Source organism: Vulpes vulpes, chromosome 9, assembly GCF_048418805.1.
Source record: "Vulpes vulpes isolate BD-2025 chromosome 9, VulVul3, whole genome shotgun sequence".
Lineage (NCBI taxonomy): Eukaryota > Metazoa > Chordata > Mammalia > Carnivora > Canidae > Vulpes > Vulpes vulpes.
This window is the reverse complement of record NC_132788.1, coordinates 25,086,077-25,109,212: the sequence shown is the minus strand read 5'-3', so window position 1 is coordinate 25,109,212 and position 23,136 is coordinate 25,086,077. Positions and strand designations below refer to the sequence as shown.

The following is a 23,136-nucleotide window of genomic DNA, read 5'->3' as shown; positions in this document are numbered from 1 at the left end:
CAGAGCAAACACTTCAGAGAGACGATTCTTACTGCGCACCAAGCCCTGCAAACGGGGGAATGGTGTGCCTTTGGGAGCTGTTGTAGAGAAAGGACAGGACTTCATGGCAGAAGGAACGCCAAGGAAGTCAGAGCAGTAGCTGGGGTGGGGAAAGTGTATTGGAGGCTGATAATCAGAGTCGCTGAAGAACTGAAAAGACAAAAGCCTCATCCTCCACATCCACCCTGCTCTCATACTTATGTCTCAAGATTTCAGATAGATTTTCTAGGGGTGGGATGTGTATTTGGAAAACCTCTCCAGTTGATTCTGATGTGGCATATAAAGGATGAAGAAGGGCACCCCGGGTGGCTCAGCGGTTTGGCACCTGCCTTTGGCCCAGGGCGTGATCCTGGAGACCTGGGATGGAGTCCCACATCAGGCTCCCTGCATGGAGCCTGCTTCTCCCTCTGCTGTGTTTCTCCCTCTCTCTCTCTCTCTCTCTGTGTCTCTCATGAATGAATGAATAAATAAAATCTTTAAAAAAAATAAAAAATAAAGGATGAAGAAATGACCCCCATACCAGTAAAGCTCAGTCTAACGTGTGAGTAAAATAGTAAAACCAGAACCGCAACACGTTGTACTACGTGGTATGATGGAGATATGTAGAGAAAGCTCTGGAAACTCATGTGAAGGAATGATTTCGTCTACATAGAGAAAAGGGTTACAAAAAGGTAGAAATGAATTGTTCTCAACCCTGGTTGCACATTTCAAACAGTCAATTAAATCAGGGTCTCTGTGGGGTTGGGGCCCAGGCATTATTGTTAAAAATTTCCTTAGATGGTTCTTGTTCTGCTAGGGTTGAGAATAGCTGTTAAAGATTGAAGATAACCCCAGCTTTTGAAGAAAGTGTAGACATTTTCTAGACAAAAAAGAAGAATGGAACTGACAAAGGCACAGAGACATGTAAGTAGTATGTTTGGAGACTGAGGAAAAGTCTAGGGTAGCTAGGACTTTCGTAGTGAGGAGGAAACCCTGGAAAGGTAAGGTGGGCTGCGTTGTGAGGGTGATGTTAATGATAAAGAAGAAGAGAATGAGGAGGAAGGTAAGGGGGTGGGGGAGAAGAAGAGGAAGAAGAAGGAGAAGAGGAGAGGGACAGGAGGAGGACCAGAAGGAGAAGGAGGAAGTAGGAGAAAGGGAGTGGGGGAGGAGAATGACTGGTTCCAGTGGAAGGGGAAAGAGAAGGAGGAAGGGATGACCCTGAAGCTTTATGACAGATTTTTTTAGAAGCGTGAAAACAGAGACCTCTGTTTTACAATAATTCTAGAGGATGATGATGGGTGAAAAGAGATGTAAGGATACCCAACCTATTTTGGCTCAACTTTTTTGGGCCGTGGGTCCCATTTTTGCCTATAGTTGCTATAAAGCAATGGTCAGTGAGTCTTTGAAAGTAACATGCTTGATAGTCACAAAGATGATTGTTTTAATTCTCCATGAAACACATATTTCCCTTCTGACGTGTGAAGTTGTTTCCCTTCTCCCACCATTGAAAATTAGCAGAAGTGATTTCAAGATCAGTTCTGCTTCCAAGTTAGGAACGTAAACCTCCTGCCCCAACTCTTTGTAACTATTTCACTCAATGCATACATATTATACATTTAAAGCCAGGCACTGTAAAAGCAATTTTAGACATTGAGGTCTAAAATTTTTGCCCCTTAGGGGGTGGGAGCACTACCTCAGGACTTTGTATCCTTCCACTTCTTTGTCCTCTCCCTTTCTTTCCTTGTCTTCCTTAAGTGGCCTTAATATTGAACTGAAGTTTATTCTAACTGTGCATAGCTTTTACTCAATACTTTTATTCCTGTTTTGAAATTGGAAGGTGGATGAAGAAAAGTTCATATTTAATCTCTTTTAAAACTTTCAAATTAATTTAATTTTTACAGTTATGTTCTTGAATTGTACTTTTTTTCCTTTGGAAAGGACTCAGTGAGTCCATAGTCTTAATATAAAGTACACCAACACAAATACCGTTACCAGGTGGTAGTAAAAGCTTACTGGTGGGTAGGAATGCTGAGGACCTGGGTTTACAGAAGCTTGATTTTATTTTAAGGCTCCTCAGATGAATTTCCTTCTTCAATAACCCTTCAAACATCCACTGAACACCCAAAGAATACCCACTGCAGGCCAGGTCCCTTATGGGGGTGGGTACAGAGATGAACAAGGAGGTCTTTGATCTCACCTCATCTTCCTAAAAACTGTAAGATATATCTACAGGGCAAGGTTATTTTTACCTAATGAAAATGGAGCCCAGAACAGTAAATGGCATGGCTTAAGGCTAGACAAAATTGGATCCACAAAGATTCCATCCTTTCAACAGTACCCAAATCAAGTCCTTACATTATATGACATGTCTTAATAGTACCTGTGTTACTGAGGAGATAGTGGCAACTGATAATTTATGTTACCATAATGGAAAATTTGACATTTCCATTATATACTATTGTTTTGAGATTTTTAAACATGGACTGAAGAAATGATAGAACCTGGTAAAGCAGTTGTTTAACATATAGAATGAAATATTCCATCCTTTGAGATACCTAAATGTGAGACAGGGAACCATTAAAATCCTAAAGAATAACACAGGCAGCAATCTCTTAGACCTTGGCCATAGTACCTTCTTACTAGATGCAACACTTGTGGCAAGGGAAACAAAAACGAAAATGAACTGTTGGAACTTCATGAAGACAAAAGCTTCTGCAAAGTGAAGGAAAACAAACAACAAACTAACAGACAACCTACAGAATGGGAGAAGATATTTGCAAATGACACATCTGATAAAAGGTTAGTATCCAAAATCTATAAAGAACTTACCAAACTCAACATCCAAAAAACAAATCATCCAGTTAAAAAATGGGCAGAAGATATGAATAGACACTTTTCCAAAGAGGACATCCAGCTGGCTAACAGACACATGAAAAGATACTCAACATCACTCATCATCAGGGGAATATAAATAAAAATCACGATGAGGTATCACCTCACACCTGTCAGAATGGCTAAAATTAACAACACAAAAAACAACAGGGGTTCTCCAGGATGCAGAGAAAGGGAACACTCTTAAACTGTTGGTGGGAATGCAAACTAGTGCAGCCACACTGGAGAATGGTATGGAGATTCCTCAAAAGTTAAAAATAGAACTACCCTACAATCCAGCAATTGCACTACTAGGTATTTGCCCAAAGGATACAAAAGTACTGATTTGAAGGGGTACACACACTCTGATGTTTATAGTAGCATTATCAACAATAGCCAAACTATGGAGAGACCCCAAACGTCCATCAACTGATGAATGAATAAAGAAGATGTGATATGTATATACAATGAAATATTACTCAGCCATCAGAAATTCAAAAGAATCTTGCCATTTGCAGCGACATGGATGGAGCTAGAGTGCATTCATTATGCTAAGCGAAATAAGTCAGTCAGAGAAAGACAAATATCACATGATTTCACTCATATGTGATATTTAAAAAAGAAAACAGATGAACATATAGGAAAGATGAAAACAAAAAAAGGAGAGGGGGAAACAAACCACAAGTGACTCTTAATGACAGAGAACAAACTAAGGGCTGATGGAGGGAGGTAGGTGGGGGATGGTCTAGATATGTGATGGGTTTTGAGGAGAGCATTTGTTGTTATGAGCACTGAGTGTTTTATGTAAGTGATGAATCACTGAATTCTACTCCAGAAACCATATTGCACTGTATGTTAGCTAAAATTAAAAAAAAAAACAACTTCATCCTTAACTATCTAATAAAGAACAGAATGTTTAATAAGGTTGAACATTATCAAACGTTTTGTTAAAATGTTTCATTAAAATATATTTGTTAATAAGTGGTTAACATTAAAAAAGTTTTAATAATTTTCCTCAAAGTCCTTTTATTTATTTATTTTTTTAACTTTTTATTTATTTATGATAGTCACAGAGAGACAGAGAGAGAGGCAGAGACATAGGCAGAGGGAGAAACAGGCTCCATGCACCGGGAGCCCGATGTGGGATTCGATCCGGGGTCTCCAGGATCGCGCCCTGGGCCAAAGGCAAGCGCCAAACCACTGCACCACCCAGGGATCCCTCAAAATCCTTTTATAATTACAAACCCTTAAAAAGTTTTAATTAAGTCTGGGACTATTAAGTTCCATATAATTTGTACTTTTATTTTCAATATTTTGAGTAAGAGCACTGATCACAGTTACAATAATTATATATTTTCACATATCTGTCCTAAAACTTTGAAGTACCTTGAAAATATTAAACTGTCAATACTAAAATCCTAAACTACAAGGAATCTTTCTGGCATAACCCAAACTAGCATTTTATACCTTAAACAATTCTTACCATATCTTTAAGTCATCCCATAATTGTTTATATCTCAATTTACTACTGAGCTTCATTCAAAAAAAAAAAGTCAACAGGGGATCCCCAGTGGCTCAGCGGTTTGGCACCTGCCTTCGGCCCAGGGTGTGATCCTGGAGACCCCGGAAAGAGTCCCACATCAGGCTCCCTGCATGGAGCCTGCTTCTCCCTCTGCCTGTGTCTCTGCCTTTTTTTCTCTCTCTGCGTCTCTCATGAATAAATAAATAAAATCTTTTAAAAAATAAAAAAAGTCAACAGCAAAATTTCTGAGCTATTGAATAGATGCATAAATACACCTTTCCCTTTTTACTCATTCTTACGTTATTTTCTTCCTCCATGAAAGAGGTCCTTCATTTTCCATTAGATAGTAGAGGTAATTTTGATAACTTCCTTAAATTAATCTAAGTAGCTAAAGTATAATCTAGTAATTTCCTATTTTAAGTTTTCTAAAATGGAAGGTTACCCACAGTAGTACTAAGGACTCTACTCCATTTCCTACTTAACTCTGACCAATTCTTTTGTTATCCTACTTTGCCTGCTGAGTATGCTATAAAGAGCATGAACTCCTGCAGTCAACTTTAAGATGAACCTGAATTAAAATCCCAGCTTCACCACTTACTGATGTTAAGGGGAAATCACTTACTTACTGTGTTGGGGAAATCACTTAAACTTCTCAGCATCTCAGTTTTCTTCTGGGCAAAAGGAAAATAATTTCTGGTCTTCAGGTGGGTAGTAAAAATTAAATAATAACGTATAAACTCCTGGCCCAATGCCTGGCACAGAGTCAGTTCCTAATTGAGGTGAGTTTTCCTGTCTTTGCTTTGAGTAAGCAAATAAGTAAAGAGACAAACAAAAACCTTCTTACACTTAGCTTCCTAGCTGCTGTTTGTTTTAAGCCATGAATCATTTTCTTTAGGCTCTTTATCCAGAATCAGACATTTTCAAATGTACATTGCCACAAGAGCTGGTTCTTATTTCTATTCTCTAGATAAAGAGCACTTATATTATCCCTCCTCTTTTTTTGGGAAATGCCAGCTTTCACTTCAGAAATCAGAATCATAGTAGATTGAAATAAACATTTAAAAAGTCATCTGGGTTGCAATTTTAAACACACTTAAGTAAGAGTATATTTTACTATTTCTTTTTATGAGTGAATATTAAAAATGGATGTTCTTATCAGTTGGGCAACCAGACATGGGTATACATGATAAATCTGTTTGTTCTGGACTTTTAAAGGAGTTCCTGCCCAGCTTCCTCCTTCTCTTGGGAACCCAACCTTCCTGGGACCTACCCTGAAATGCTCTTATCTGACTCACTCTGCCCTCCACCCAAACATGGCCCATCCACTGGCCTGGGAGATGGCACCTGGAAACAGAGCACAAGTTGTTTCTCTAGGGTTTTTGGCATCAAGATGAAAGAGGTCAATAAGCATTTCTCTGGTGGAACAAACTATGAAGTGTGAAACTTGTGAACAAGAGTGAACACATTTTCTACCACCTGGAAAATCTGTTGCAACAAGTAGAGAGGAGAGATAAAGAGTTAGTCTTGGAAGTGTCGAGTGCCAGCCATGACCCATTCCTGTGTGAACTTGGACTTCTCCAGCAGTTAGCAGACCTAGGGGGACTGTTCTTCCTTATTCCCAAGATAAAGCATTTGAGTGCAGAGGTAGGAGAGGGAAAAAGGAGGAAGAGAAACCAAGTCCTCTCTCCTTTGGCAATGTCTTCTCTGGAGGTAGTTGGTTTTAAATCAATCTATTCATGTTAGAATGCAGCAATTAACGCAGGTTAATATTCAAGTGTTTGTGGACTACCATCTGCAGTCAACTGTTTACGGGGTTGTCTGACTCCTTTTTTGTCAACTAAGTGGCCCATGCCATTGATAGTATAATCATTTGGGGTTAGGACCAGAAGACAAAAAGCATGTGTTTGTGTGTGTGTATGTATTTCAGAACACGTGGGGCACAATTTTTCAAAATTAAAATAAAATGATAGTTAATAGTTATTGTGTACCTTCTATGTGCTATGTACTATTCTAAAAGTTTACATGTACTAATTCATTTAATTCTTTTTTTAAAGATTTATTTACTTATTTATTTATGATAGACACAGACATAGAGAGAGAGAGGCAGAGACACAGGAGGAGGGAGAAGCAGGCTCCATGCCAGGAGCCTGACGTGGGACTCGATCCCGGGACTCCAGGACCGCGCCCTGGGCCAAAGGCAGGCACCAAACCGCTGAGCCACCCAGGGATCCCCTCATTTAATTCTTATAGCAACTATGTCGAGGTAATTGTCATCTCCAGAAGATACTGCGGCACAGAGAGACCCCCTAACTTGTCCAGAGCCACACGGGTAAAATGCAGTGGTAGAATCAGGATTCAGACCCAGGCAGCCTTGCTCTAGAGACTTTGCTCTTACTCTCCATGACATCTATTTTTGTTGTTGTTGTTTTAATGACTGGATGCAAAGTATGATCCTTCATAGCAGTGCTGCTCCAGCCCCATGTGACCACTGGACTCCTCTTTGGGAGGGAAAGTTGTTTCAGACCTGCAGACATTATCTCCCATGGTGGGTCATGGGTTCAAGTATTGTTCAATCACCATTATCTGGGGTTTGTTGGAAAAACCTAAGTTGGGATCCAAAGGGCATTAGCTTACTCTGTTGTAAGAAATGCTGCATTTAGGGAATTATCAAAAGCACAAGGATTTCCTTACATATAGCAAACATCAATACATATTGAATAAACAAGTGAGCAACAGTTATCTATAAAAGCTGTTTAAATGTACTCTAGGAGTCTAAAACTTAATGAAAGTAGAAAGTCTTAAAACTTTCTTCATGGTAAGGTAACAGATGATTTTCACTTTATGTTTTTCAAGTTTTTAGCCAAGAATATGTATCTCATTTTTTTAAATCAGAAAAAAATTTGCTGTAAAAGAGAAATATTCAGATGCAGTGATTATCATGTTTTGGCATTTGTTTCATTTTTGTGTCTTATACCCCAAAGTCACAAAATATTTCATGGATCCCCAGTGTAAAGTTTAATGTAGGGACTAGCAAATACTTGTCATGATATGTGTCAAATTCAGGGACGCCTGGGGCTTAGCAGTTGAGCATTTGCCTTCGGCTCAGGCATGATCCCGGGTCCAGGGATTGAGTCCTGCATCAGGCTCATTGCAAGGAACCTCTTTCTCCCTCTGCTTGTGTCTCTGCCTCTCTATGTGTCTCTCATGAATAAATAAATAAATCAAATATTTTTTTAAAAAGTCAAATTCATCAAATATTTTTTTAAAAAGTCAAATTCATCAAATTCCTATCATCAAGGATGATAGGACCCAAGGTAGGGAATATGTTCCCAAAACCAAAAAGAAAAATTTCCCATTTGGATGGCAGAAGCAAAAACTTGTAGTGTAGAAGAGCAGAGGCCTCTTTGTCATTACCCTGGGTGTAGTATGATAGTGACAGGCCTTTCTCCTAGAACAAAACGTGCTCTGGGATCCTACACTATGAAATCATTCTTATACTCCAACCCTGCTTGAAAGCAGCAGAAAACAGTTGGCCTGAATGGGCCTGACGTGTTGTGGCCAGAGATAAGGTTTTTATCTCTGTGTGAAAGACTGGCTGATGGCCAGAAGGAGTTACCCCATTCTAGGCTATTATGGGCTGAGTTGTGCTCTCTGCCACCCTTCCAAATTCGTATATTGAAACCTAACCCGCAGTACCTCAGTGTGACTGTATTTGGAGAAAAGGTCTTTGAAAAGGTAATGAAGATAAAATGAGGTCATATGGGTGAGTCTTAATCCAATCCTACTATGGTCCCTATAAGAAGAGACTAGGACATAAGTATACAAAGAAGGAAGTCCTGGGAAGACAAAGGGGGGGGGTGGGGCGCAAGATGGTCATCTAAATCTCAAAGATAGAGGTTATCAGAAGAAATCAACCTTCCTGGCACCTGGATTTCAGACTTCTAGCCTTCCGAACTGTGAAAAATGATTTTCTGTTGTTGTTGAAGCCATAGACTGTGTCATTTTGTTATGGCAGCCCAAGCAAACTCATACATAGGCATTACTCCTAAGTGAGACCTCAGAACCCTATCACATCCCAGAGAGGACCACTTCAAGATGACTGAGGCTGAAAGTTTGCCAATCTTAGAAGATCAGGGCTTGAAATAGAAATTCAATTGTTTAATGGAAAATAAAACAATGCCTTATTTCTTCCACACCTAAATTTGAGCTCTATGATTCAAAGTTATTGCCCATGCTGTTTCGTTTCATGTTGATTTGTTGCATTATATTTGAGGGATCTGTTTTTATTTCTGCTATTTGTTATTCATTCTTTTTTAAATGTATCTCTCTTAGAATTCATTATTTTATGATCCATTATGAAGTTGTTCTAAATTACCTAGTACCTTTCTCACTTCTTTATTCTTGCCAGAAGCTTGGCTATACTGATTTTTGTGTTAGGTGTTCAAAAATTCCACTCTAGAGAAGAAACTTGGGAGGAGGAATCGGAAACCAAATCCCCTAGTTCACAGTTGATTCAGCTGCTGGGAGGAACTAACCAGCAATAAAGAATGAGAGCAATGCACAAAGCTTGGACACTTTCATGATTTTATCAGCAGATGGCAAGTGTAATTTAATGTAGACAAACTAATAATTAATCAGGGCACAAGGAGGCCAGCCCAGCGATGTGTCCAGGCAGAAAATAATCTTCTAACACAGAGATCAAGAAAAGGATTTAGGGATTATTCTTGAAAAATCATTAGGACTATCAGTCTAGTGCAGAGTTCTGGGAACAAAAGCAAACACTCTGTTAGCAAAGAAAAAAGCACAGAAACTGGAGGTGTAACTGTTAGCTTGAAAAGGACTTGTTTGATCTAGTCAAGAATATCATCGTGTTAACCGTTGTGATGCAAGGTGATAGAAAAAGGATAAAAACCCAAGAATCAAATGTATCCACTTACCCAAGAGGGATGCAAACTCCAAGGCCTTCAAGGACCAATGAGGTAGGTAAATGCATGAGCTGTTATAGTAAGACTTTTGGGAATGGTGGGAACTGGGTCAGAATGGAGGGTGCTTAAAGGCTTCTAGATTCACACACATACACTGTAGCAACCGCACAAAACACATCTGCCTGCTTAATCCAGCTCTTTGGTCACCAGTGTGGATCCCTGACTTAGAACATTTTGCTTTGTGCCTCTCAGATTCCTCCCTAATCTAAGGTCCTTGGAAGGTAGGACAGTGTCTTACTCAATTCTTGTATCCCGCCTGGCATCCAGAAGAATACTTTGCCCCATGGAGACTGCCTGAAAATGTTGCAACAAAGAGGGAGCTCTGTTCAGGAGCAGAAAATGCTGCTGACAAATGCTGGGCCTCTTACTTCATGGCTGCTGTGTCTCAAGTTACACGTCTAAAAGAGCTTGCAAGTGGGCCCAAAAGCCCACTCTGTGCTTGACTCAGCCTCACAGTACCTAATTTGCATGTGGCGGGTAAATTATTTCTGTCTCTGTTCTACATAATGTTTCGTCTTCTTTCTTTTGCCTGCTCCTCTCACCAAGCATGGCCTTTCTTCATCCTAGATCTTTATCTTCCCTTCTTTAGCAATATAAAAAGGACTTTCTCAGCTGGTTTCTCCTTTTGTGTCTTCTCATCTTGGTTTGTTTTGCATCTCACCATTTTCTTTTTCTCTTTATCTGTGCTACCAAAGATTGAGACAAAAACAATCTCAATGAATCATATCCTCAAGAAGTGTGATAATCGGGCAGCCAGGGTGGCTCAGCGGTTTAGCAACGCCTTCAGCCCAGGGCATGATCCTGGAGACCCGGGATGGAGTCCCATGTCAGGCTCCCTGCATGGAGCCTGCTTCTCCCTCTGCCTGTGCCTCTGCCTTTCTCTCTCTCTGTGTGTGTGTGTCTCTCATGAATAAATAAATAAAATCTTTAAAAAAAAAAAGGAAGTGTGATAATCTGGTTAGCAGAGTTTATGTTCAACTGACATTCTACTCCTTCAAGTAGCACAATCCTTTTCCTATAGGTAATAGAAATAGATTAATAATTAAGGAGTACATTGGGGTGAGCATAGCATCACATATGGAGAAGTTGAATCACTATGTTGCACGCCTGAAACTAGTGTAATATTGTGTGTCAACCACAAATTAACAAAAAAATTTAGGGGCATCTGAGTAACTCAGTTGGTTGAGTGTCAGGCTCTTGATTTTGGCTCAGGTCATTCATGATCTCAGGGCGTTGGGATCCAACCCTGTGTCTCAGGCTCCTGGCTCAGTGGGGGTCTACTTGGGATTCTTTCTTTCCCTCTCCTACTGTTCCTCCCCCTGCTCTCTCTCTCTCACACAAATAAATAACTAAAAATTTTAAAAATAAATCATTTAAAAGAGAGGCTAGATGAAATAATGGTTTCTTTTGGCTCTAATTTTTTTTTTAATCATTACAAGAATTAAGAGAATGGAAGACTGCATATAAATTAAGAGTGTGTGGTAGAGCTTCTAAATGCTACAAGATTTCAGAGCAAGAAGATACTGTTCTATGTAGGCATAGTCAAAGACATTTTTGTTGAAGAAGGTGGGATCTGAGATAGGTATTAAAAGATGGGAGTGATGTGGGGCCAAAGCTAGCATGACACCTTCTTAAAAGCTTTTGCTTTGAATTTTTGAATTGAAGGTTGGGCAAAGAGGAGGAGAAATGACTTTGTGAATATAGAAAAAAAAAGGGGGGGGGGGTCAGAGCCCTAACGGAAGAATGAGCTGGATAAGTGTGGACAATGTGGACATTTTCAGGATAAGGGTATGTTCTGGCCAGTAAAAATGACTTTTGATTATGTAAGTTGGAACAAGATTATGGAAGATCAGAAAACGAAGGGGTGTAGAGTGGATTTGGTACAGTAGCAATAACGAGCCCTTACATGTTCTTACAATAGTATTTGAAGTTATTAGTCTGATGTTGCTAAGTAGGCTGGTAGGGAAAAGAGAGAATAAAGTCAGGGAGATTAGGCAGGAGACCTCTACTTGGATAAAAATAGTTCCACATATTTTTACATCTCCTTATGATTTAGAAAGCATCCAGTAAACTCACAAAAGAGGTATTCACAACAAGCCTTGGAGGAAGGTAGAGCAGATATTAATATTTTTATTCTGCATAAGAATTGAAATTCAATCTAGATTTGTCTAAAGTCATAAAGTTGGTTAATGGTGTTGTTGGAATGCAGACCTACTTTTTGACTTTTTAATCTCTAAGTCCAGCATTCCTGTCATTAAGAAATAGAGATAAAAGAGGAGATTTCAAATACTGAAAATGAATAATCTATGTAACCTTATGAGGTATATGAATCAGCATAATTCACATTATGTAGTAGTAAAAGTGCTGGCCCGAATATCAAGAAATGTAAATCCTAATCCTTGCACTAATATGATTCAGTGTGACCTTAAATAAATGGCTTCAATGGTCAGCTTCTTCTTCCCAATATGTAGCGTGGGAGTTGTACACAAAATTCTCTTTAAATTCATTCTGGCTCACTGGTCTTAGAATTTGTGAGTGAATCATCAGTTAGCCATCTGGATGACCAAGTGAAGTTAGTATCCTAGCAATTAAGAAAATTGGCAGAGTCAACAGAGGGCCACGGATGATGAGCTTAAGTTTACTTATCAGGAAAAAGTTAAAGGGAGTGGAATGCAGAATAACAGCTCCCTCAATATGGCTGTATCCTAATCCCTGGAACCTGTGAATGTTACTTTACATGGCAAAAGAAATTGCAGATATAATTCAAATAACATAGGGCATTAGGGATTATCCTAATTATGTGGGTGGGTCCTTTTGAGAGAAAGAAGAAGGAAGGAGAGTCAGAAAAGATGTGGTCACAGAGGTAAAGCAATTTCTGGCTTTGAAGAAAGAAGAGGGACAGGAGCCAAGGAATGCAGACAGCTTCCAGGTCTAGAAAAGGCAGAGAAAGGACTCTTTCCTAGAGCCTCCCGAAAGAACACACCCCCCCTCTCATACCCTGACACCCACTGAGACCCATTTTGGACTTCTGATCTCCAAAATTGTAAGGTAATAAATTTGTGTTGCTTTAAGCCTCTAAATTTGTGGTAATTTGTTATAACAACAATAGGAAACAAGTACAGGAAGTCAGTAGGGAGGGATGACTAATATTTATTTAGCACCTTTTGTATACTGAGCATTGATAGCACAATAAGCTTGTTGGGGAAACAGTGTGCTATTTTACACATTAGGAAAATGGGATCCAACCATTGGATGTAACTTGCCCCGGGAAGGGGCTGAGCTGGGAATTCAGACTCAGGGCTGCACGACTGCTTGTTCCGTCATACAATTTCTGGTATAAAAGGCCAAGTGCACACAAAGCCTATACACTTGCTCAATCACATAGTGCTATAAAATCAGGAAAAAATGTGATATAAATCAATGAATAATGGTCTTGGGAACCAGGAAAACTTTCATAAGGATCTGGCAACATGAGGCAGGGAAGGGCCAGAACTGACCACTTATTCAGAAGTAGATACTTCCTATACACATTATTCATTAAACTACCACAAATCACACCATGGCATAAATTTTATTCTTTCTATTCTTAATGGTGAGGAACTGAGGGTTAAACAAGAAAGAAGGTTGCCTCAAATGCTATAGCTAGTTAATGACAAAGCTGAGATTTAAATACAAAGCTCACATTCTGTGAATACAAAAATAAAAACTTTTATACTTTTTTTTTTTTTTTTTTTTTTTTTTTTAGAAAAGAGGAAGATCCAGAGAAGGGCATGATTTAATCATCACTTGAAAATATATGATCCCCATGGTCCCAAACATGCACAGAAGATTGTGATTGGCTTGAGGTCAAGTATGTTTATAGAATTGTTTGTTCTCCAGGGTGCTTAGAACAGTCTTAAGTATATTAAGCACTCAATGTAAACTTATTAAATGAAATCAGTCAGTGGGATACAGGGACTTCTGTCTAAGGTTAACTAGGATCTGGAACTCCTGTGTCTGGAAGGATAAAAATAGAGATCTGATGGGACCCAAATGTAACAAGGTCCCCCCTTCGCACTTAAAGATTTCCTCCCGAGTCCAACCATCACTAATTTTCCCTCTTTCCCCTTTCTAATTGCCCATAGTGCACACATTAGCTCCAAGTACTTGGATACTTGGTCACTCAGTTTCACATTTTTCTTTACTCTCCTGCGTTGATGGCAAGGGCTGCCATTGCCTTCAGCATCAAGCCTAACTTTCTGGCTTCCCACTCTCATCTTTCTCCTCTAGCCTTACCACTTGTCCACACAAAACCTTCTTTATTTGGCCCAATCTGCTGCCTGGAGCCATGGAATTCCTGCCTCATACCAACCACTCCTCTTATTTAGATCCTTCTTGTTCATTGTGCCAATGCTTTTTATTAATTCTCTCCTTTTCCACAATGCCTTCTTTAACTCTCCTCTCTCATTTTCTCCAATCCTTGTTATTACTGCCTGTACCCATGTAATTTACACTTCAAATAAAATAAAAATTCTTTAGCATGGTAGACATGCTTCTTTCTTCAATCTCGCAGTTTATTTTTTCTCCAAAATTTTTATTGTGGTAAAATACACATAAACTTACCATCTTAGCCATTTTTAATGGTTCAATGATATGAAGTACACTTGCATTTTTATGCAACCATCACCACCATACAGCTCCAGGATTCATTCATTGCAAAACTGAAACTCTATATCATAGTCTTCCTCTGGTCTACTCTCCCCATTGTCCACTAATTGCTTACACACTGGCCTCTTGTTAGGTTCTCCAACAGACTAAGCAGTACATAGCTCAGGGCCTGACACAGGTAATTTTCTCCATCTGGAAAGTATTTTCCAATATTACTCCCACTCCCACTTCATAGTCAACCAAGACTGGTCCCACCTCATCTTTTGGTCTCAACTTAAATGTCACTTTCACTTCCTGATTTCTCCTGTTTCAGTAGATTCTCTACTTAGAAACCAACCAACCAACTAACCAACAAAGAAGCATCTCTTGGGCATTTTTTAAAGCTTTTATAAATACTTTCATGTTTTCATTTTTACAATTGTTTATTTGTTCTGTGTCTGTCACTTTGACTCAATTGTAAACTTCAACCATGCCTGACATGTAGTAGGCACTTAGATATTTGTTGATGAATGAATATGCTATGTTATACTCTCTAATTGGCCTTTAGACTTTAGTATCACTTCAGGACTTATTTATAATGCTGTTTTGTTAACTGCTATTTGTAGGCGTTTATATTCTGCCTTTAATGGGATTGTGGTTTGTAGAAATTATATTTCGTTTTCTTTGCAACAAAGGAAGTTAGATATTTTTTCAATAAACACTTGCTGAATTAAATTAGACTTGATTTAATTTGGTGTCTGTCACATTCTGAAGCACTACACAAGGAAACATGTCTAAAATGTGAAGGAGACACCACTGAGGGATTTCACATGGTTTGGGGTACCAGTGTCAATTGTTAGGGTTTGAGGTCAGCACTATGGATAAGAGCTGTGTATGCTCAAAATTTCCTTTGTTTTGGAGACATCATATCAGTTTGTCAAAAGACCAACTCAGCAAACTTTTCCTCTAGCATCAGACCAAATCTTGTATCTTTGGTTGAAGATCAGAGAAAGGACTTGGCTTGAGTTTGGGGGCCATATTGTAGGACAAACACAAATCTTTAAATTCTAGAATCACACATGGCCTGGCAAGACAGTCATGAGAATCTAAGGGACCAAGGTCTACTGTGGAAATAGCATATTTCCATTACCTGTCTCACCCTGTCTGTGAAGGCATACACCCATTCTCTGAAGAGGCCTGTATGATTTGATTTATTAATGCTTGCCCCTCATTTTCTCTTGGTTGAATGTAAATAGTTGATTTCACATAAGTTAAGTGTATGTATGATGAACTTGTGCTGTACCCTGCTCTCTGGGGAGTTAATTCATGGATCTCATTATCCTTACTTAGATAATATAGTGGATAAAAGTATAGGAAAGTTCAAGAAGGGTTTAAGTCAATTCACAGATATCAAGAGTTCTTAACAGACAAACATCTTTACAAAATACTTCTCAGTGGTGTTACTGTCCAGAAGAAATTCAGATGTGCCTAGCCCTTCACTCCTACATATCTCTGCAACCCCACCTATGTGTGCACATTCCTCATTCCGCCAAAAAAAACTCCTGTAAACATTTATTGTTTTCCTCCCATCCCCTCCATCCCAATGTTCACACCATTCTTCCCACAGCTGTTCATCATCCTGTAGGTAATCTCTTGAACTAGTTTCTTTGCTATCTTTTTTGAACTGCTTTATGCAAATACAGAAAATAGGAATAGATAACCTTCTACTCCCCCCTCCCGTTTTTACAGAAAATGTAGCATGCTTTATTGTTTTGCACCTTACTCTTTTTATATAACAACGTGTCCTATAACTCTTTCTATATCATTAAAATGAAAACCATAAATTTTCAATATCACCATATAGTATTTTGTCATGTGGATGTGCCACAATCTATTTAACAAGTATTTCTTCGGACTGACACTTGGGTTTTTTCCTCCTCATTTTTCTTCCTATTATGAACAATAAACAGTGCTACATGTATAACCTTATCCACATGTAATTTCTGACATGTGCATAGTTATTTATTTTAAAGATTTTATTTATTTATTTATTCATGAGAGACCGAGAGAGAGAGAGGCAGAGACAGAAGGAGAAGCAGGCTCCATTCGGGGAGCCTAATGCGGGACCCAATCCCAGGACTTGGGGATCATGCCCTAAGCCAAAGGCAGATGCTCAACAGCTGAGCCACCCAGGCGTCCCTGACATGTGCATATTTATGTGTAGGATAAATTCCCATTAGAAGGATTGTTGTCTCCAAGGATGATTGCATTTTTAATTTTGATAGATTGTGCTGTATACCCTTCCATAGATATTGTACCATTTTGTAACACCAACATGGATGTATGAAAGTGCTCACTCAAATTGCAATTCTTAAAATCAAATATAGAAATGGAGCTTTTAGGGATAATGGATTCCATGAGCTTACTCTAGTGTGCTCAAAGAAGTCCTATTTCTCTAAAGACAATAAATACAAGGAATAAAATTGATAAGGTTTGAGACTTTACTCCGGCTCAAATGAGGACAACCTGGTGAAGAATGTATGAGGAAGCCCCTTCATTATGTTTTTTTAGGGGCAAATCCTCATGCTGTAATTCAAGTACTTTGTTTCCCTAATGTGTGTGTATCAGCATCATAAGAGCGCCCCTCTAGTGACTAGAACAGTAAGACTGACTTCATTTCAAGAGGCCAGATAGCTGGCTGGCCCAGGACAAAGGGAGGGTAAGTGGTTTAGGCTTTGGAATGAGACCTGCTTAGATTGTAATTCACAGCTACCTTATCGCCTATGGATGTGACTGTGGGTAAGTCATTTGAGAGACTGGAGGCTGTTTTCCAGCCATTATAATGGGGATATCAATCCCCATGCCTTTTTGGACTGTTATTAGATTAACTGGAATGATGTTTGGGATGGTGTCTAATATATAATAACATTTAACATTAAATTTCCCTTTGCCTTTCTAAAAATAGCAGAGAATTGGGAAGAAAAACCCCAAAGGTCTTTCTCTCAAACTGTATGCCACAATTTTCATGTATTAAATCTGTCTTACTTTATTCATAGAGGAGGCTCTAAAAAATCTATTTACCGTTATATTGCATGTAATTCCAACATGCTTTGTGGTTTGACAGCCCAGCCTATGTCAAAGTGGAAGTAAAAGGAGCCAAAGTTAACTGACTGAATTTAAGAAAAGCAGAAATTAAAACAAATTATTTAGAAACAACAAAAACAAAAATATCCTTAGTAGGCTCAAGGATAGACAGAGCCTCTTAGCATAAGGCTGCCTTAAGGTCAAGTCATTCAGAAAAGGTTAACTGGTATGCGCTGAAGAAAGCAGACCAGCGGTCAATGAATTTCTTTTTATTTATTTCTTCCCTGTTTACTAAAGAATCAAGGTATCTTTGTAATACATCAACGGTTTTAAAAGATTTATGTTATCAAATGTAAAATGCAATTTGGGGGAGGCATTTGAAACAGTAAATTTCAGTTACCTCAAAAATTAACCAATTCACTTACTTGACCAAAATTTATTGAGTGCTCACTATTTATTGTTGCTAAGCTCTGAACTCACTTGGTATGCCTAATTGCCCCAAAAATTCTGGGTAAAAAAAGTATTATTCATAGCACAGCCAAAATTTATGTTAACCTTTCAATGAGTCTTCATAATGGCTTTGTTATCATTATAACTGATTTTAATTTTAGGACCTTCTGGATTCCACAATGTATCCCTTTCACAGAAGTCAGAATGATAAAATTGTTGAAATAGCAAATGTAAAGTTGAAATCACTAGATAGCCTGCAAATCTTATATATCTACTTGAAATTTCAATTGTGATAAACCCTTTAGATTCAGTCCCATTTGTCAGCTTTATACAGTGAGTGTAATTTACTTAGCTAATTTCACTAGTAGATTATGTTCTTTCAGGGCACAGAGAAATAGGAATCATAAATATGTCATTGTTGCATGCTTTTGTATCTCATTTCATAGCCTCACAGGCTTAAGCAGAGAAAATATACTTGAAAACACAAATTAATTGTATCTGTTTCCTAGGAATATTTAAAAATGCCTACATTTATTAGAGATCCCAAATGCACTGAATGACGGAATTTAAGTAAAACGTTGGTATTATGCAAACAGAATCATAACAGCAATGGTAATAAAAATAGCAGTTATCATTTATTTAGTGCTCACTACCTATCAGGTATCATGTTGAGAGTTTCCAATGGATTACCACCTTTATTTATTTATTTTTTTTAAATTTTTATTTATTTATGATAGTCACAGAGAGAGAGAGAGAGGCAGAGGCACAGGCGGAAGGAGAAGCAGGCTCCATGCACGATGTGGGATTCGATCCCGGGTCTCCAGGATCGCGCCCTGGGCCAAAGGCAGGCGCCAAACCGCTGCGCCACCCAGGGATCCCCGGATTACCACCTTTAATCCATCCCCCACACTTTTCAGAGAAGGTACTGTTGTATTTCTATCATACAATGGAGGAAACTGAGGTTTAAGGAGATTAATTATCTTGCTCAGATTATTCATGTTAAAGAACAAAAATTCAACCATGTAAATGCAAAGATCTAACTTGTTTTATTCAATGATTTATGAATTGGGCAGCATCCCATCTAGCAAGTAGAGGGGAGCTCCAAGGAGTTCTACAAAGTGGAAGGTTTTTACAGGAAGGAGGATGGGCACAAAAGTTACTAGCAAAAGAAAAGAAAGAGTTGTACCAGGCAAGGTCATCTTCCCTTAGCTGCAAGGGCAATGGTTCTTATTAGGATTATCTCATCTTTGGTGGATGGAAGGGGTCCATGTGACAGATTACTTCATTGGTGCCACTCAGAAAATTTCTGAATGACTGGTTAAGACTACATTTCTGGGGGAGGTCAAAACTGCAGTGAGATATTAAGCCCTGGTTTGGTGACTTGGCCTGAGTGATGCTATTTTGGGCCTGTGGTTTCCTTTTTACCATTCACATTATTATTTTAGTGGAACTGGGATCCAAACCTAGGCAGTCCTAATCTACACTTAATCTGTCTTTCTAAAATGCCACTAATACAGATTTAGTAAAGAAATAGAATGTCATCTATATGCAGACGTATTGTTACCTGCTGGCTGTAATTTTTACTACTATCGTAGGAAAAAAGAGACTTAAATCATAATATGAAATAATGGAGTACAGTTATGTGGTTTGTTTCCCAAAGTAGATTTTGGAATTACTTCTCTCCCTTTCCCCTTACCTCCCTCCTCAATGGCTGGGGTAAAAATTCTCCACGAGTACTTTCTGTAAAGTCTTTACAGGATTTACCTTAGCATAAATGCTCACGAAAAGTTGTGTCCTAAAATATGGAAACCTTGTTTGCTCTGACATCCCCAATTAGCTAGATGCTATAGTGTTAAATACCATATACCTCAAAATAATACTGAAAATTTCAAAGGCACCTTTCTTCCACAGAACTTCAGTGCAAATATTACCTAAATTTTCCTCAGTATTCCAAAGAAAATTATGGCTTTATCAGGTTTCACTGAAGATAGAAGTAGGCAGAATCAGAAAAATGAATACAAGAATCTGTTGGTCGGGGACAGAATTCAGGATTTAAAACTTTTTTTTTAATTTCACCGTGTTTTTTTTTTACTTGATCAGTAACAACTGTAACCATGTAGCTTGCTTGGTCTGTCTTCAAACATATTTTCACTATATCATTGTAATTCAAATCCACTCAGTGGTGCTTCACTTTTCTAATTTGTTAAGATTAAGCCGTGTACCTTGCACCTGTCTTAATGATATCGCACAACGATAACATTTTCACTCATTTAAAGCCATGTTTACTGACAGAGCTTTAGCACCAAAAAAATCCTAAAAGGCAGTCTTAACACATTCAAAGAGCTTGAATGAGTAATTGACACAGCTTAAACACTGGCTAGTTCAGAACTTTACAAATTAAGGTCACATGATTTTAAAATCACATATATATATACTCAAAAAAGAAGTTGGTAAAAATACATCTCAATGATGAAGAAAATACATTCAAGGTCACGAATGCCAATTTAATCATCAATGTTCAAGCCTCAATAGGCTGACTTTTAGCTGGAGTTTGGAGTTTTTTTAAGGGAATGATGGAAACTTTATTACTAAAGATGGTAAAGTTGTCAGTGACAAGAAAATCAGGGGGTCAACAGAGGAGGGAGGTGTCTAAATACAAGTGAGAATCAGTAAGTTGTGTGTGGGAATCTAAACTGATTTATGTAACTTCTCAAGACCCCCCCCTCCCCAAATAAGAAAAAGAGTAGGAGAGAATTTTGAAAGAAAAAAAAAAAACCAAAAACAAAAAACCCCAAACAACCAAAGAGGTGAGACACAGCCATCTTGATGGGGGGGGGGGGGGTGCCTAACTACTCAATGAGGTCATCCTATCTCCCGGAAGTGACACGTAATCACCTGCTTTGCACTAGCTCCGCCCCTTCCCTCAGAGGTCCCGCCCCTCCGCCAGCGGCCGGGAGGGTGTTAGGGGGCGTTTCTCCTGGAGGAAAGCTGTGAGCTGCGACGCTGAGGAAGGGGACCCCAAAACGTCTGGCACTGCCCCCTCCAGGGATCACTTTGGACCGCATCACTCGGCCCAGCGGGATTCAGAAACGCCGAGGGGTCAACCTGATGGGTTTCGGGGTCAACGGAAGAGGGGAAGGGGAGCCCTGGCGGGGAGAACCCCCCGGTCCCCCGCCCAGCAGCTGAGGCACAGGAGGGCGGCCATCTTGGCCGGGAGGGTAGGGCTGGGGAGCTGCGGGCGCCGTGCGATTGGGGGGCTCGCCCGGAAGTGACGCCAACTACCCGGAAGCGGAGGGGGTTCCCTGGCCCACTCCCCCCTCGTTCGTTTGCTCCCCCGCTTCCTCCCCGCCCCCCTTCCTCTCCATTCGTTTCCCCCCCTCCCCGTTCCCTGCCTTCTTCCCCCCCCCTCCCGTCCCTCCCCCCCCAACCTCCGGAGCTGGGAAGAGAGTCAAGATGGCGGCGAAATCCGATGGCGGTGGCGTGGGGGTGGGCTTCGCCCAGCTGCACAACCTGGACGAGGCGGTGGGCAGCGGCGGCGAGGAGGACGGGGAGCCCGGGGGAGGCGGCTGCGGCGGCGGCGGCGACGGCAGCGAGCCCGGCGAGAGCAGCTCGCTGCACATCTGCCACTGCTGCAACACCTCCTCGTGCTACTGGGGCTGCCGCTCCGCCTGCCTGCGCTCCCTCCTGGGCAGGAAGCCGCGCCGCAGCGCCGCCGCCGCCGACGGGGGGGACCAGCCGCTGCAGCCGCCCGCGGCCGCCGGCGCAGACCACCCCCCCCCGACGCCCGCCCGGCCGCAGCCGCCGCCGCCGCCGCCGCCGCAGGTGGAGCGGCCGTGGCTCGACTGCCTGTGGATCGTGCTGGCGCTGCTCGTCTTCTTCGGGGACGTGGGCACCGACCTGTGGCTGGCCCTCGACTACTACCGCAAGGGGGACTACGGCTTCTTCGGGCTGACCCTCTTCTTCGTGCTGGTGCCGTCGCTGCTGGTGCAGAGCCTGAGCTTCCGCTGGTTCGTGCAGGACTACACGGGCGGCGGGCTGGGCGCCGTGGAGGGGCTCAGCAGCCGGGGCCCCCCCATGATGGGGGCCGGCTACGGCCACGGCGCGGCCCGCGGCGGCCCGGGGGCCTCGGCCACGCCGGGGGCGCAGCGCCTGTGCCGCCTGTCCGTGTGGATCTGGCAGTCGGTCATCCACCTGCTGCAGATGGGGCAGGTGTGGAGGTAAGCGCGCTGCGGGGTGGGGGCGGGGCGGGGCGGGGGCGGGGGCCGGGGCCCGGCAGTCGGCCCTGCCCAGGGCCCCCGCGGGCCGGGCCGGGGCCCTCCGGACGCGTCCTGCCCTCGAGGTGCCGGGCGGCCGGGCCCCCCGGGTGGGTCTGGCCCGGGGTCCTGAAGGGGGGGTTTGCCGCGCACTTGCCCTGGCGTCTCCGAAAGACCATCGTTGATCGGATCCCCGGCCACGCCTTTTGGCCCCGGGAGGCCCCAGTCCCGCGGTCGGCCTGTCTGTCTGCTTACCCGAGACCCTGCCTCGCCCTCTCCGCCCCTCGCCCCCCCGGAGGACCTCTGTATTCCCGCTGCCCCTTCCCCCTGTATCCCGAGGCAACCAGCCCGGAGCGCTGTCTACCTGCACCCCAGCTCGTCTCCTGGGGCGGGGGACCTTCCCTGTTCCAGCCGGTTTCGCACTCGGTTTTGCCCCCCGGTGAGACGTCTTCCCCTCTTCCCCGTCTCCTCTCCGCAGTGGCCTGTGCGGGGCCCTCCTCTCCCTTTAGCACTCCCCGTTCCACGCCCCCCCCCCCCCCCCAGTCCCCAGCCCCTGCTAATGACTCCGAACCGCTGCCCTCCTTGAAGGAAAGACGACTTTTTTTTGGGGGGGGGGGGGCTGGATTAGACGTGCCCGTTTCTTGGTGACAGGTAAAATCGTGTAGTAGTACGTGGTGGGTGTAAGCGTTTAACTCTCAGCTCCAGGAAGTCCGTTAGCCACCTGAACGCCTGTTCTGGAGGGACGTTGGTTTTGGTGGCCGGGCCGGTGCGTAGGTGATTTATGTTTACACAAGCCCGGAGCTCGGCCCTGCGGCCCTTCCTTCTTTTGTAAATTCCTCCTGTGCGTGGTGAGCCCCTCAAAAGCCACTTGGCAGATGTTGTTCTGGCTGTAATCTTAACTGGCTAAACTAAGGAAGGGATCCCCGTAAGATCTTGGTAAATCTGTGCCCTCCAATTTAAATCAGCTTGAGTGTGTTCTGGAAACCGAGTTTGTAGGTAAACAGTTGCACGAAACAAATCTTAACTGAAGGTAAATGACACTGAGCTCTTCAGGTACATTGCTTCTGTGAGGAGACGTTTTGGGCCCTGAATTCCGCACCTAGTAGGAGGTTTTAGGTGCTTTGTATTTCCGTTAACTGAGATGTACTCGAGTTACGGGAGGTAAAAGTTCATTGTCTTCTCAATTGTTTGTCCAGCTCTCTCGTCACAGTTTTCAATAAAAACGTTTCAGAAAGCATGGGATTGAATTAAGTCAAATCATGAAAGTGAATGCAAGAGAACTTTGTCCTGTAGAATTTATATGCAGATTCAGGATGGGGGACGAGTG

The 23,136-nt window shown here is 41.7% G+C and overlaps 1 protein-coding gene and 1 long non-coding RNA gene across 2 annotated transcripts in view; both read left to right on the top strand.

The window, feature by feature from the left end:
- The first annotated feature begins 20,786 nt into the window (after positions 1–20,786).
- XKR6 (XK related 6) overlaps positions 20,787–23,136 on the top strand; it is a 310,501-nt gene continuing 308,151 nt past the window's right edge. Inside the window, exon 1 of the mRNA XM_072719634.1 lies at positions 20,787–21,773. Coding sequence (XP_072575735.1) covers positions 21,010–21,773 — 764 coding nt within the window. The 5' untranslated portion in view covers positions 20,787–21,009. The remainder of the gene's footprint in view (positions 21,774–23,136) is intronic.
- LOC112926761 (uncharacterized) overlaps positions 22,162–23,136 on the top strand; it is a 92,733-nt gene continuing 91,758 nt past the window's right edge. The window contains exon 1 of the long non-coding RNA XR_003236402.2: positions 22,162–22,248. This is a non-coding gene — a long non-coding RNA (uncharacterized lncRNA). The remainder of the gene's footprint in view (positions 22,249–23,136) is intronic.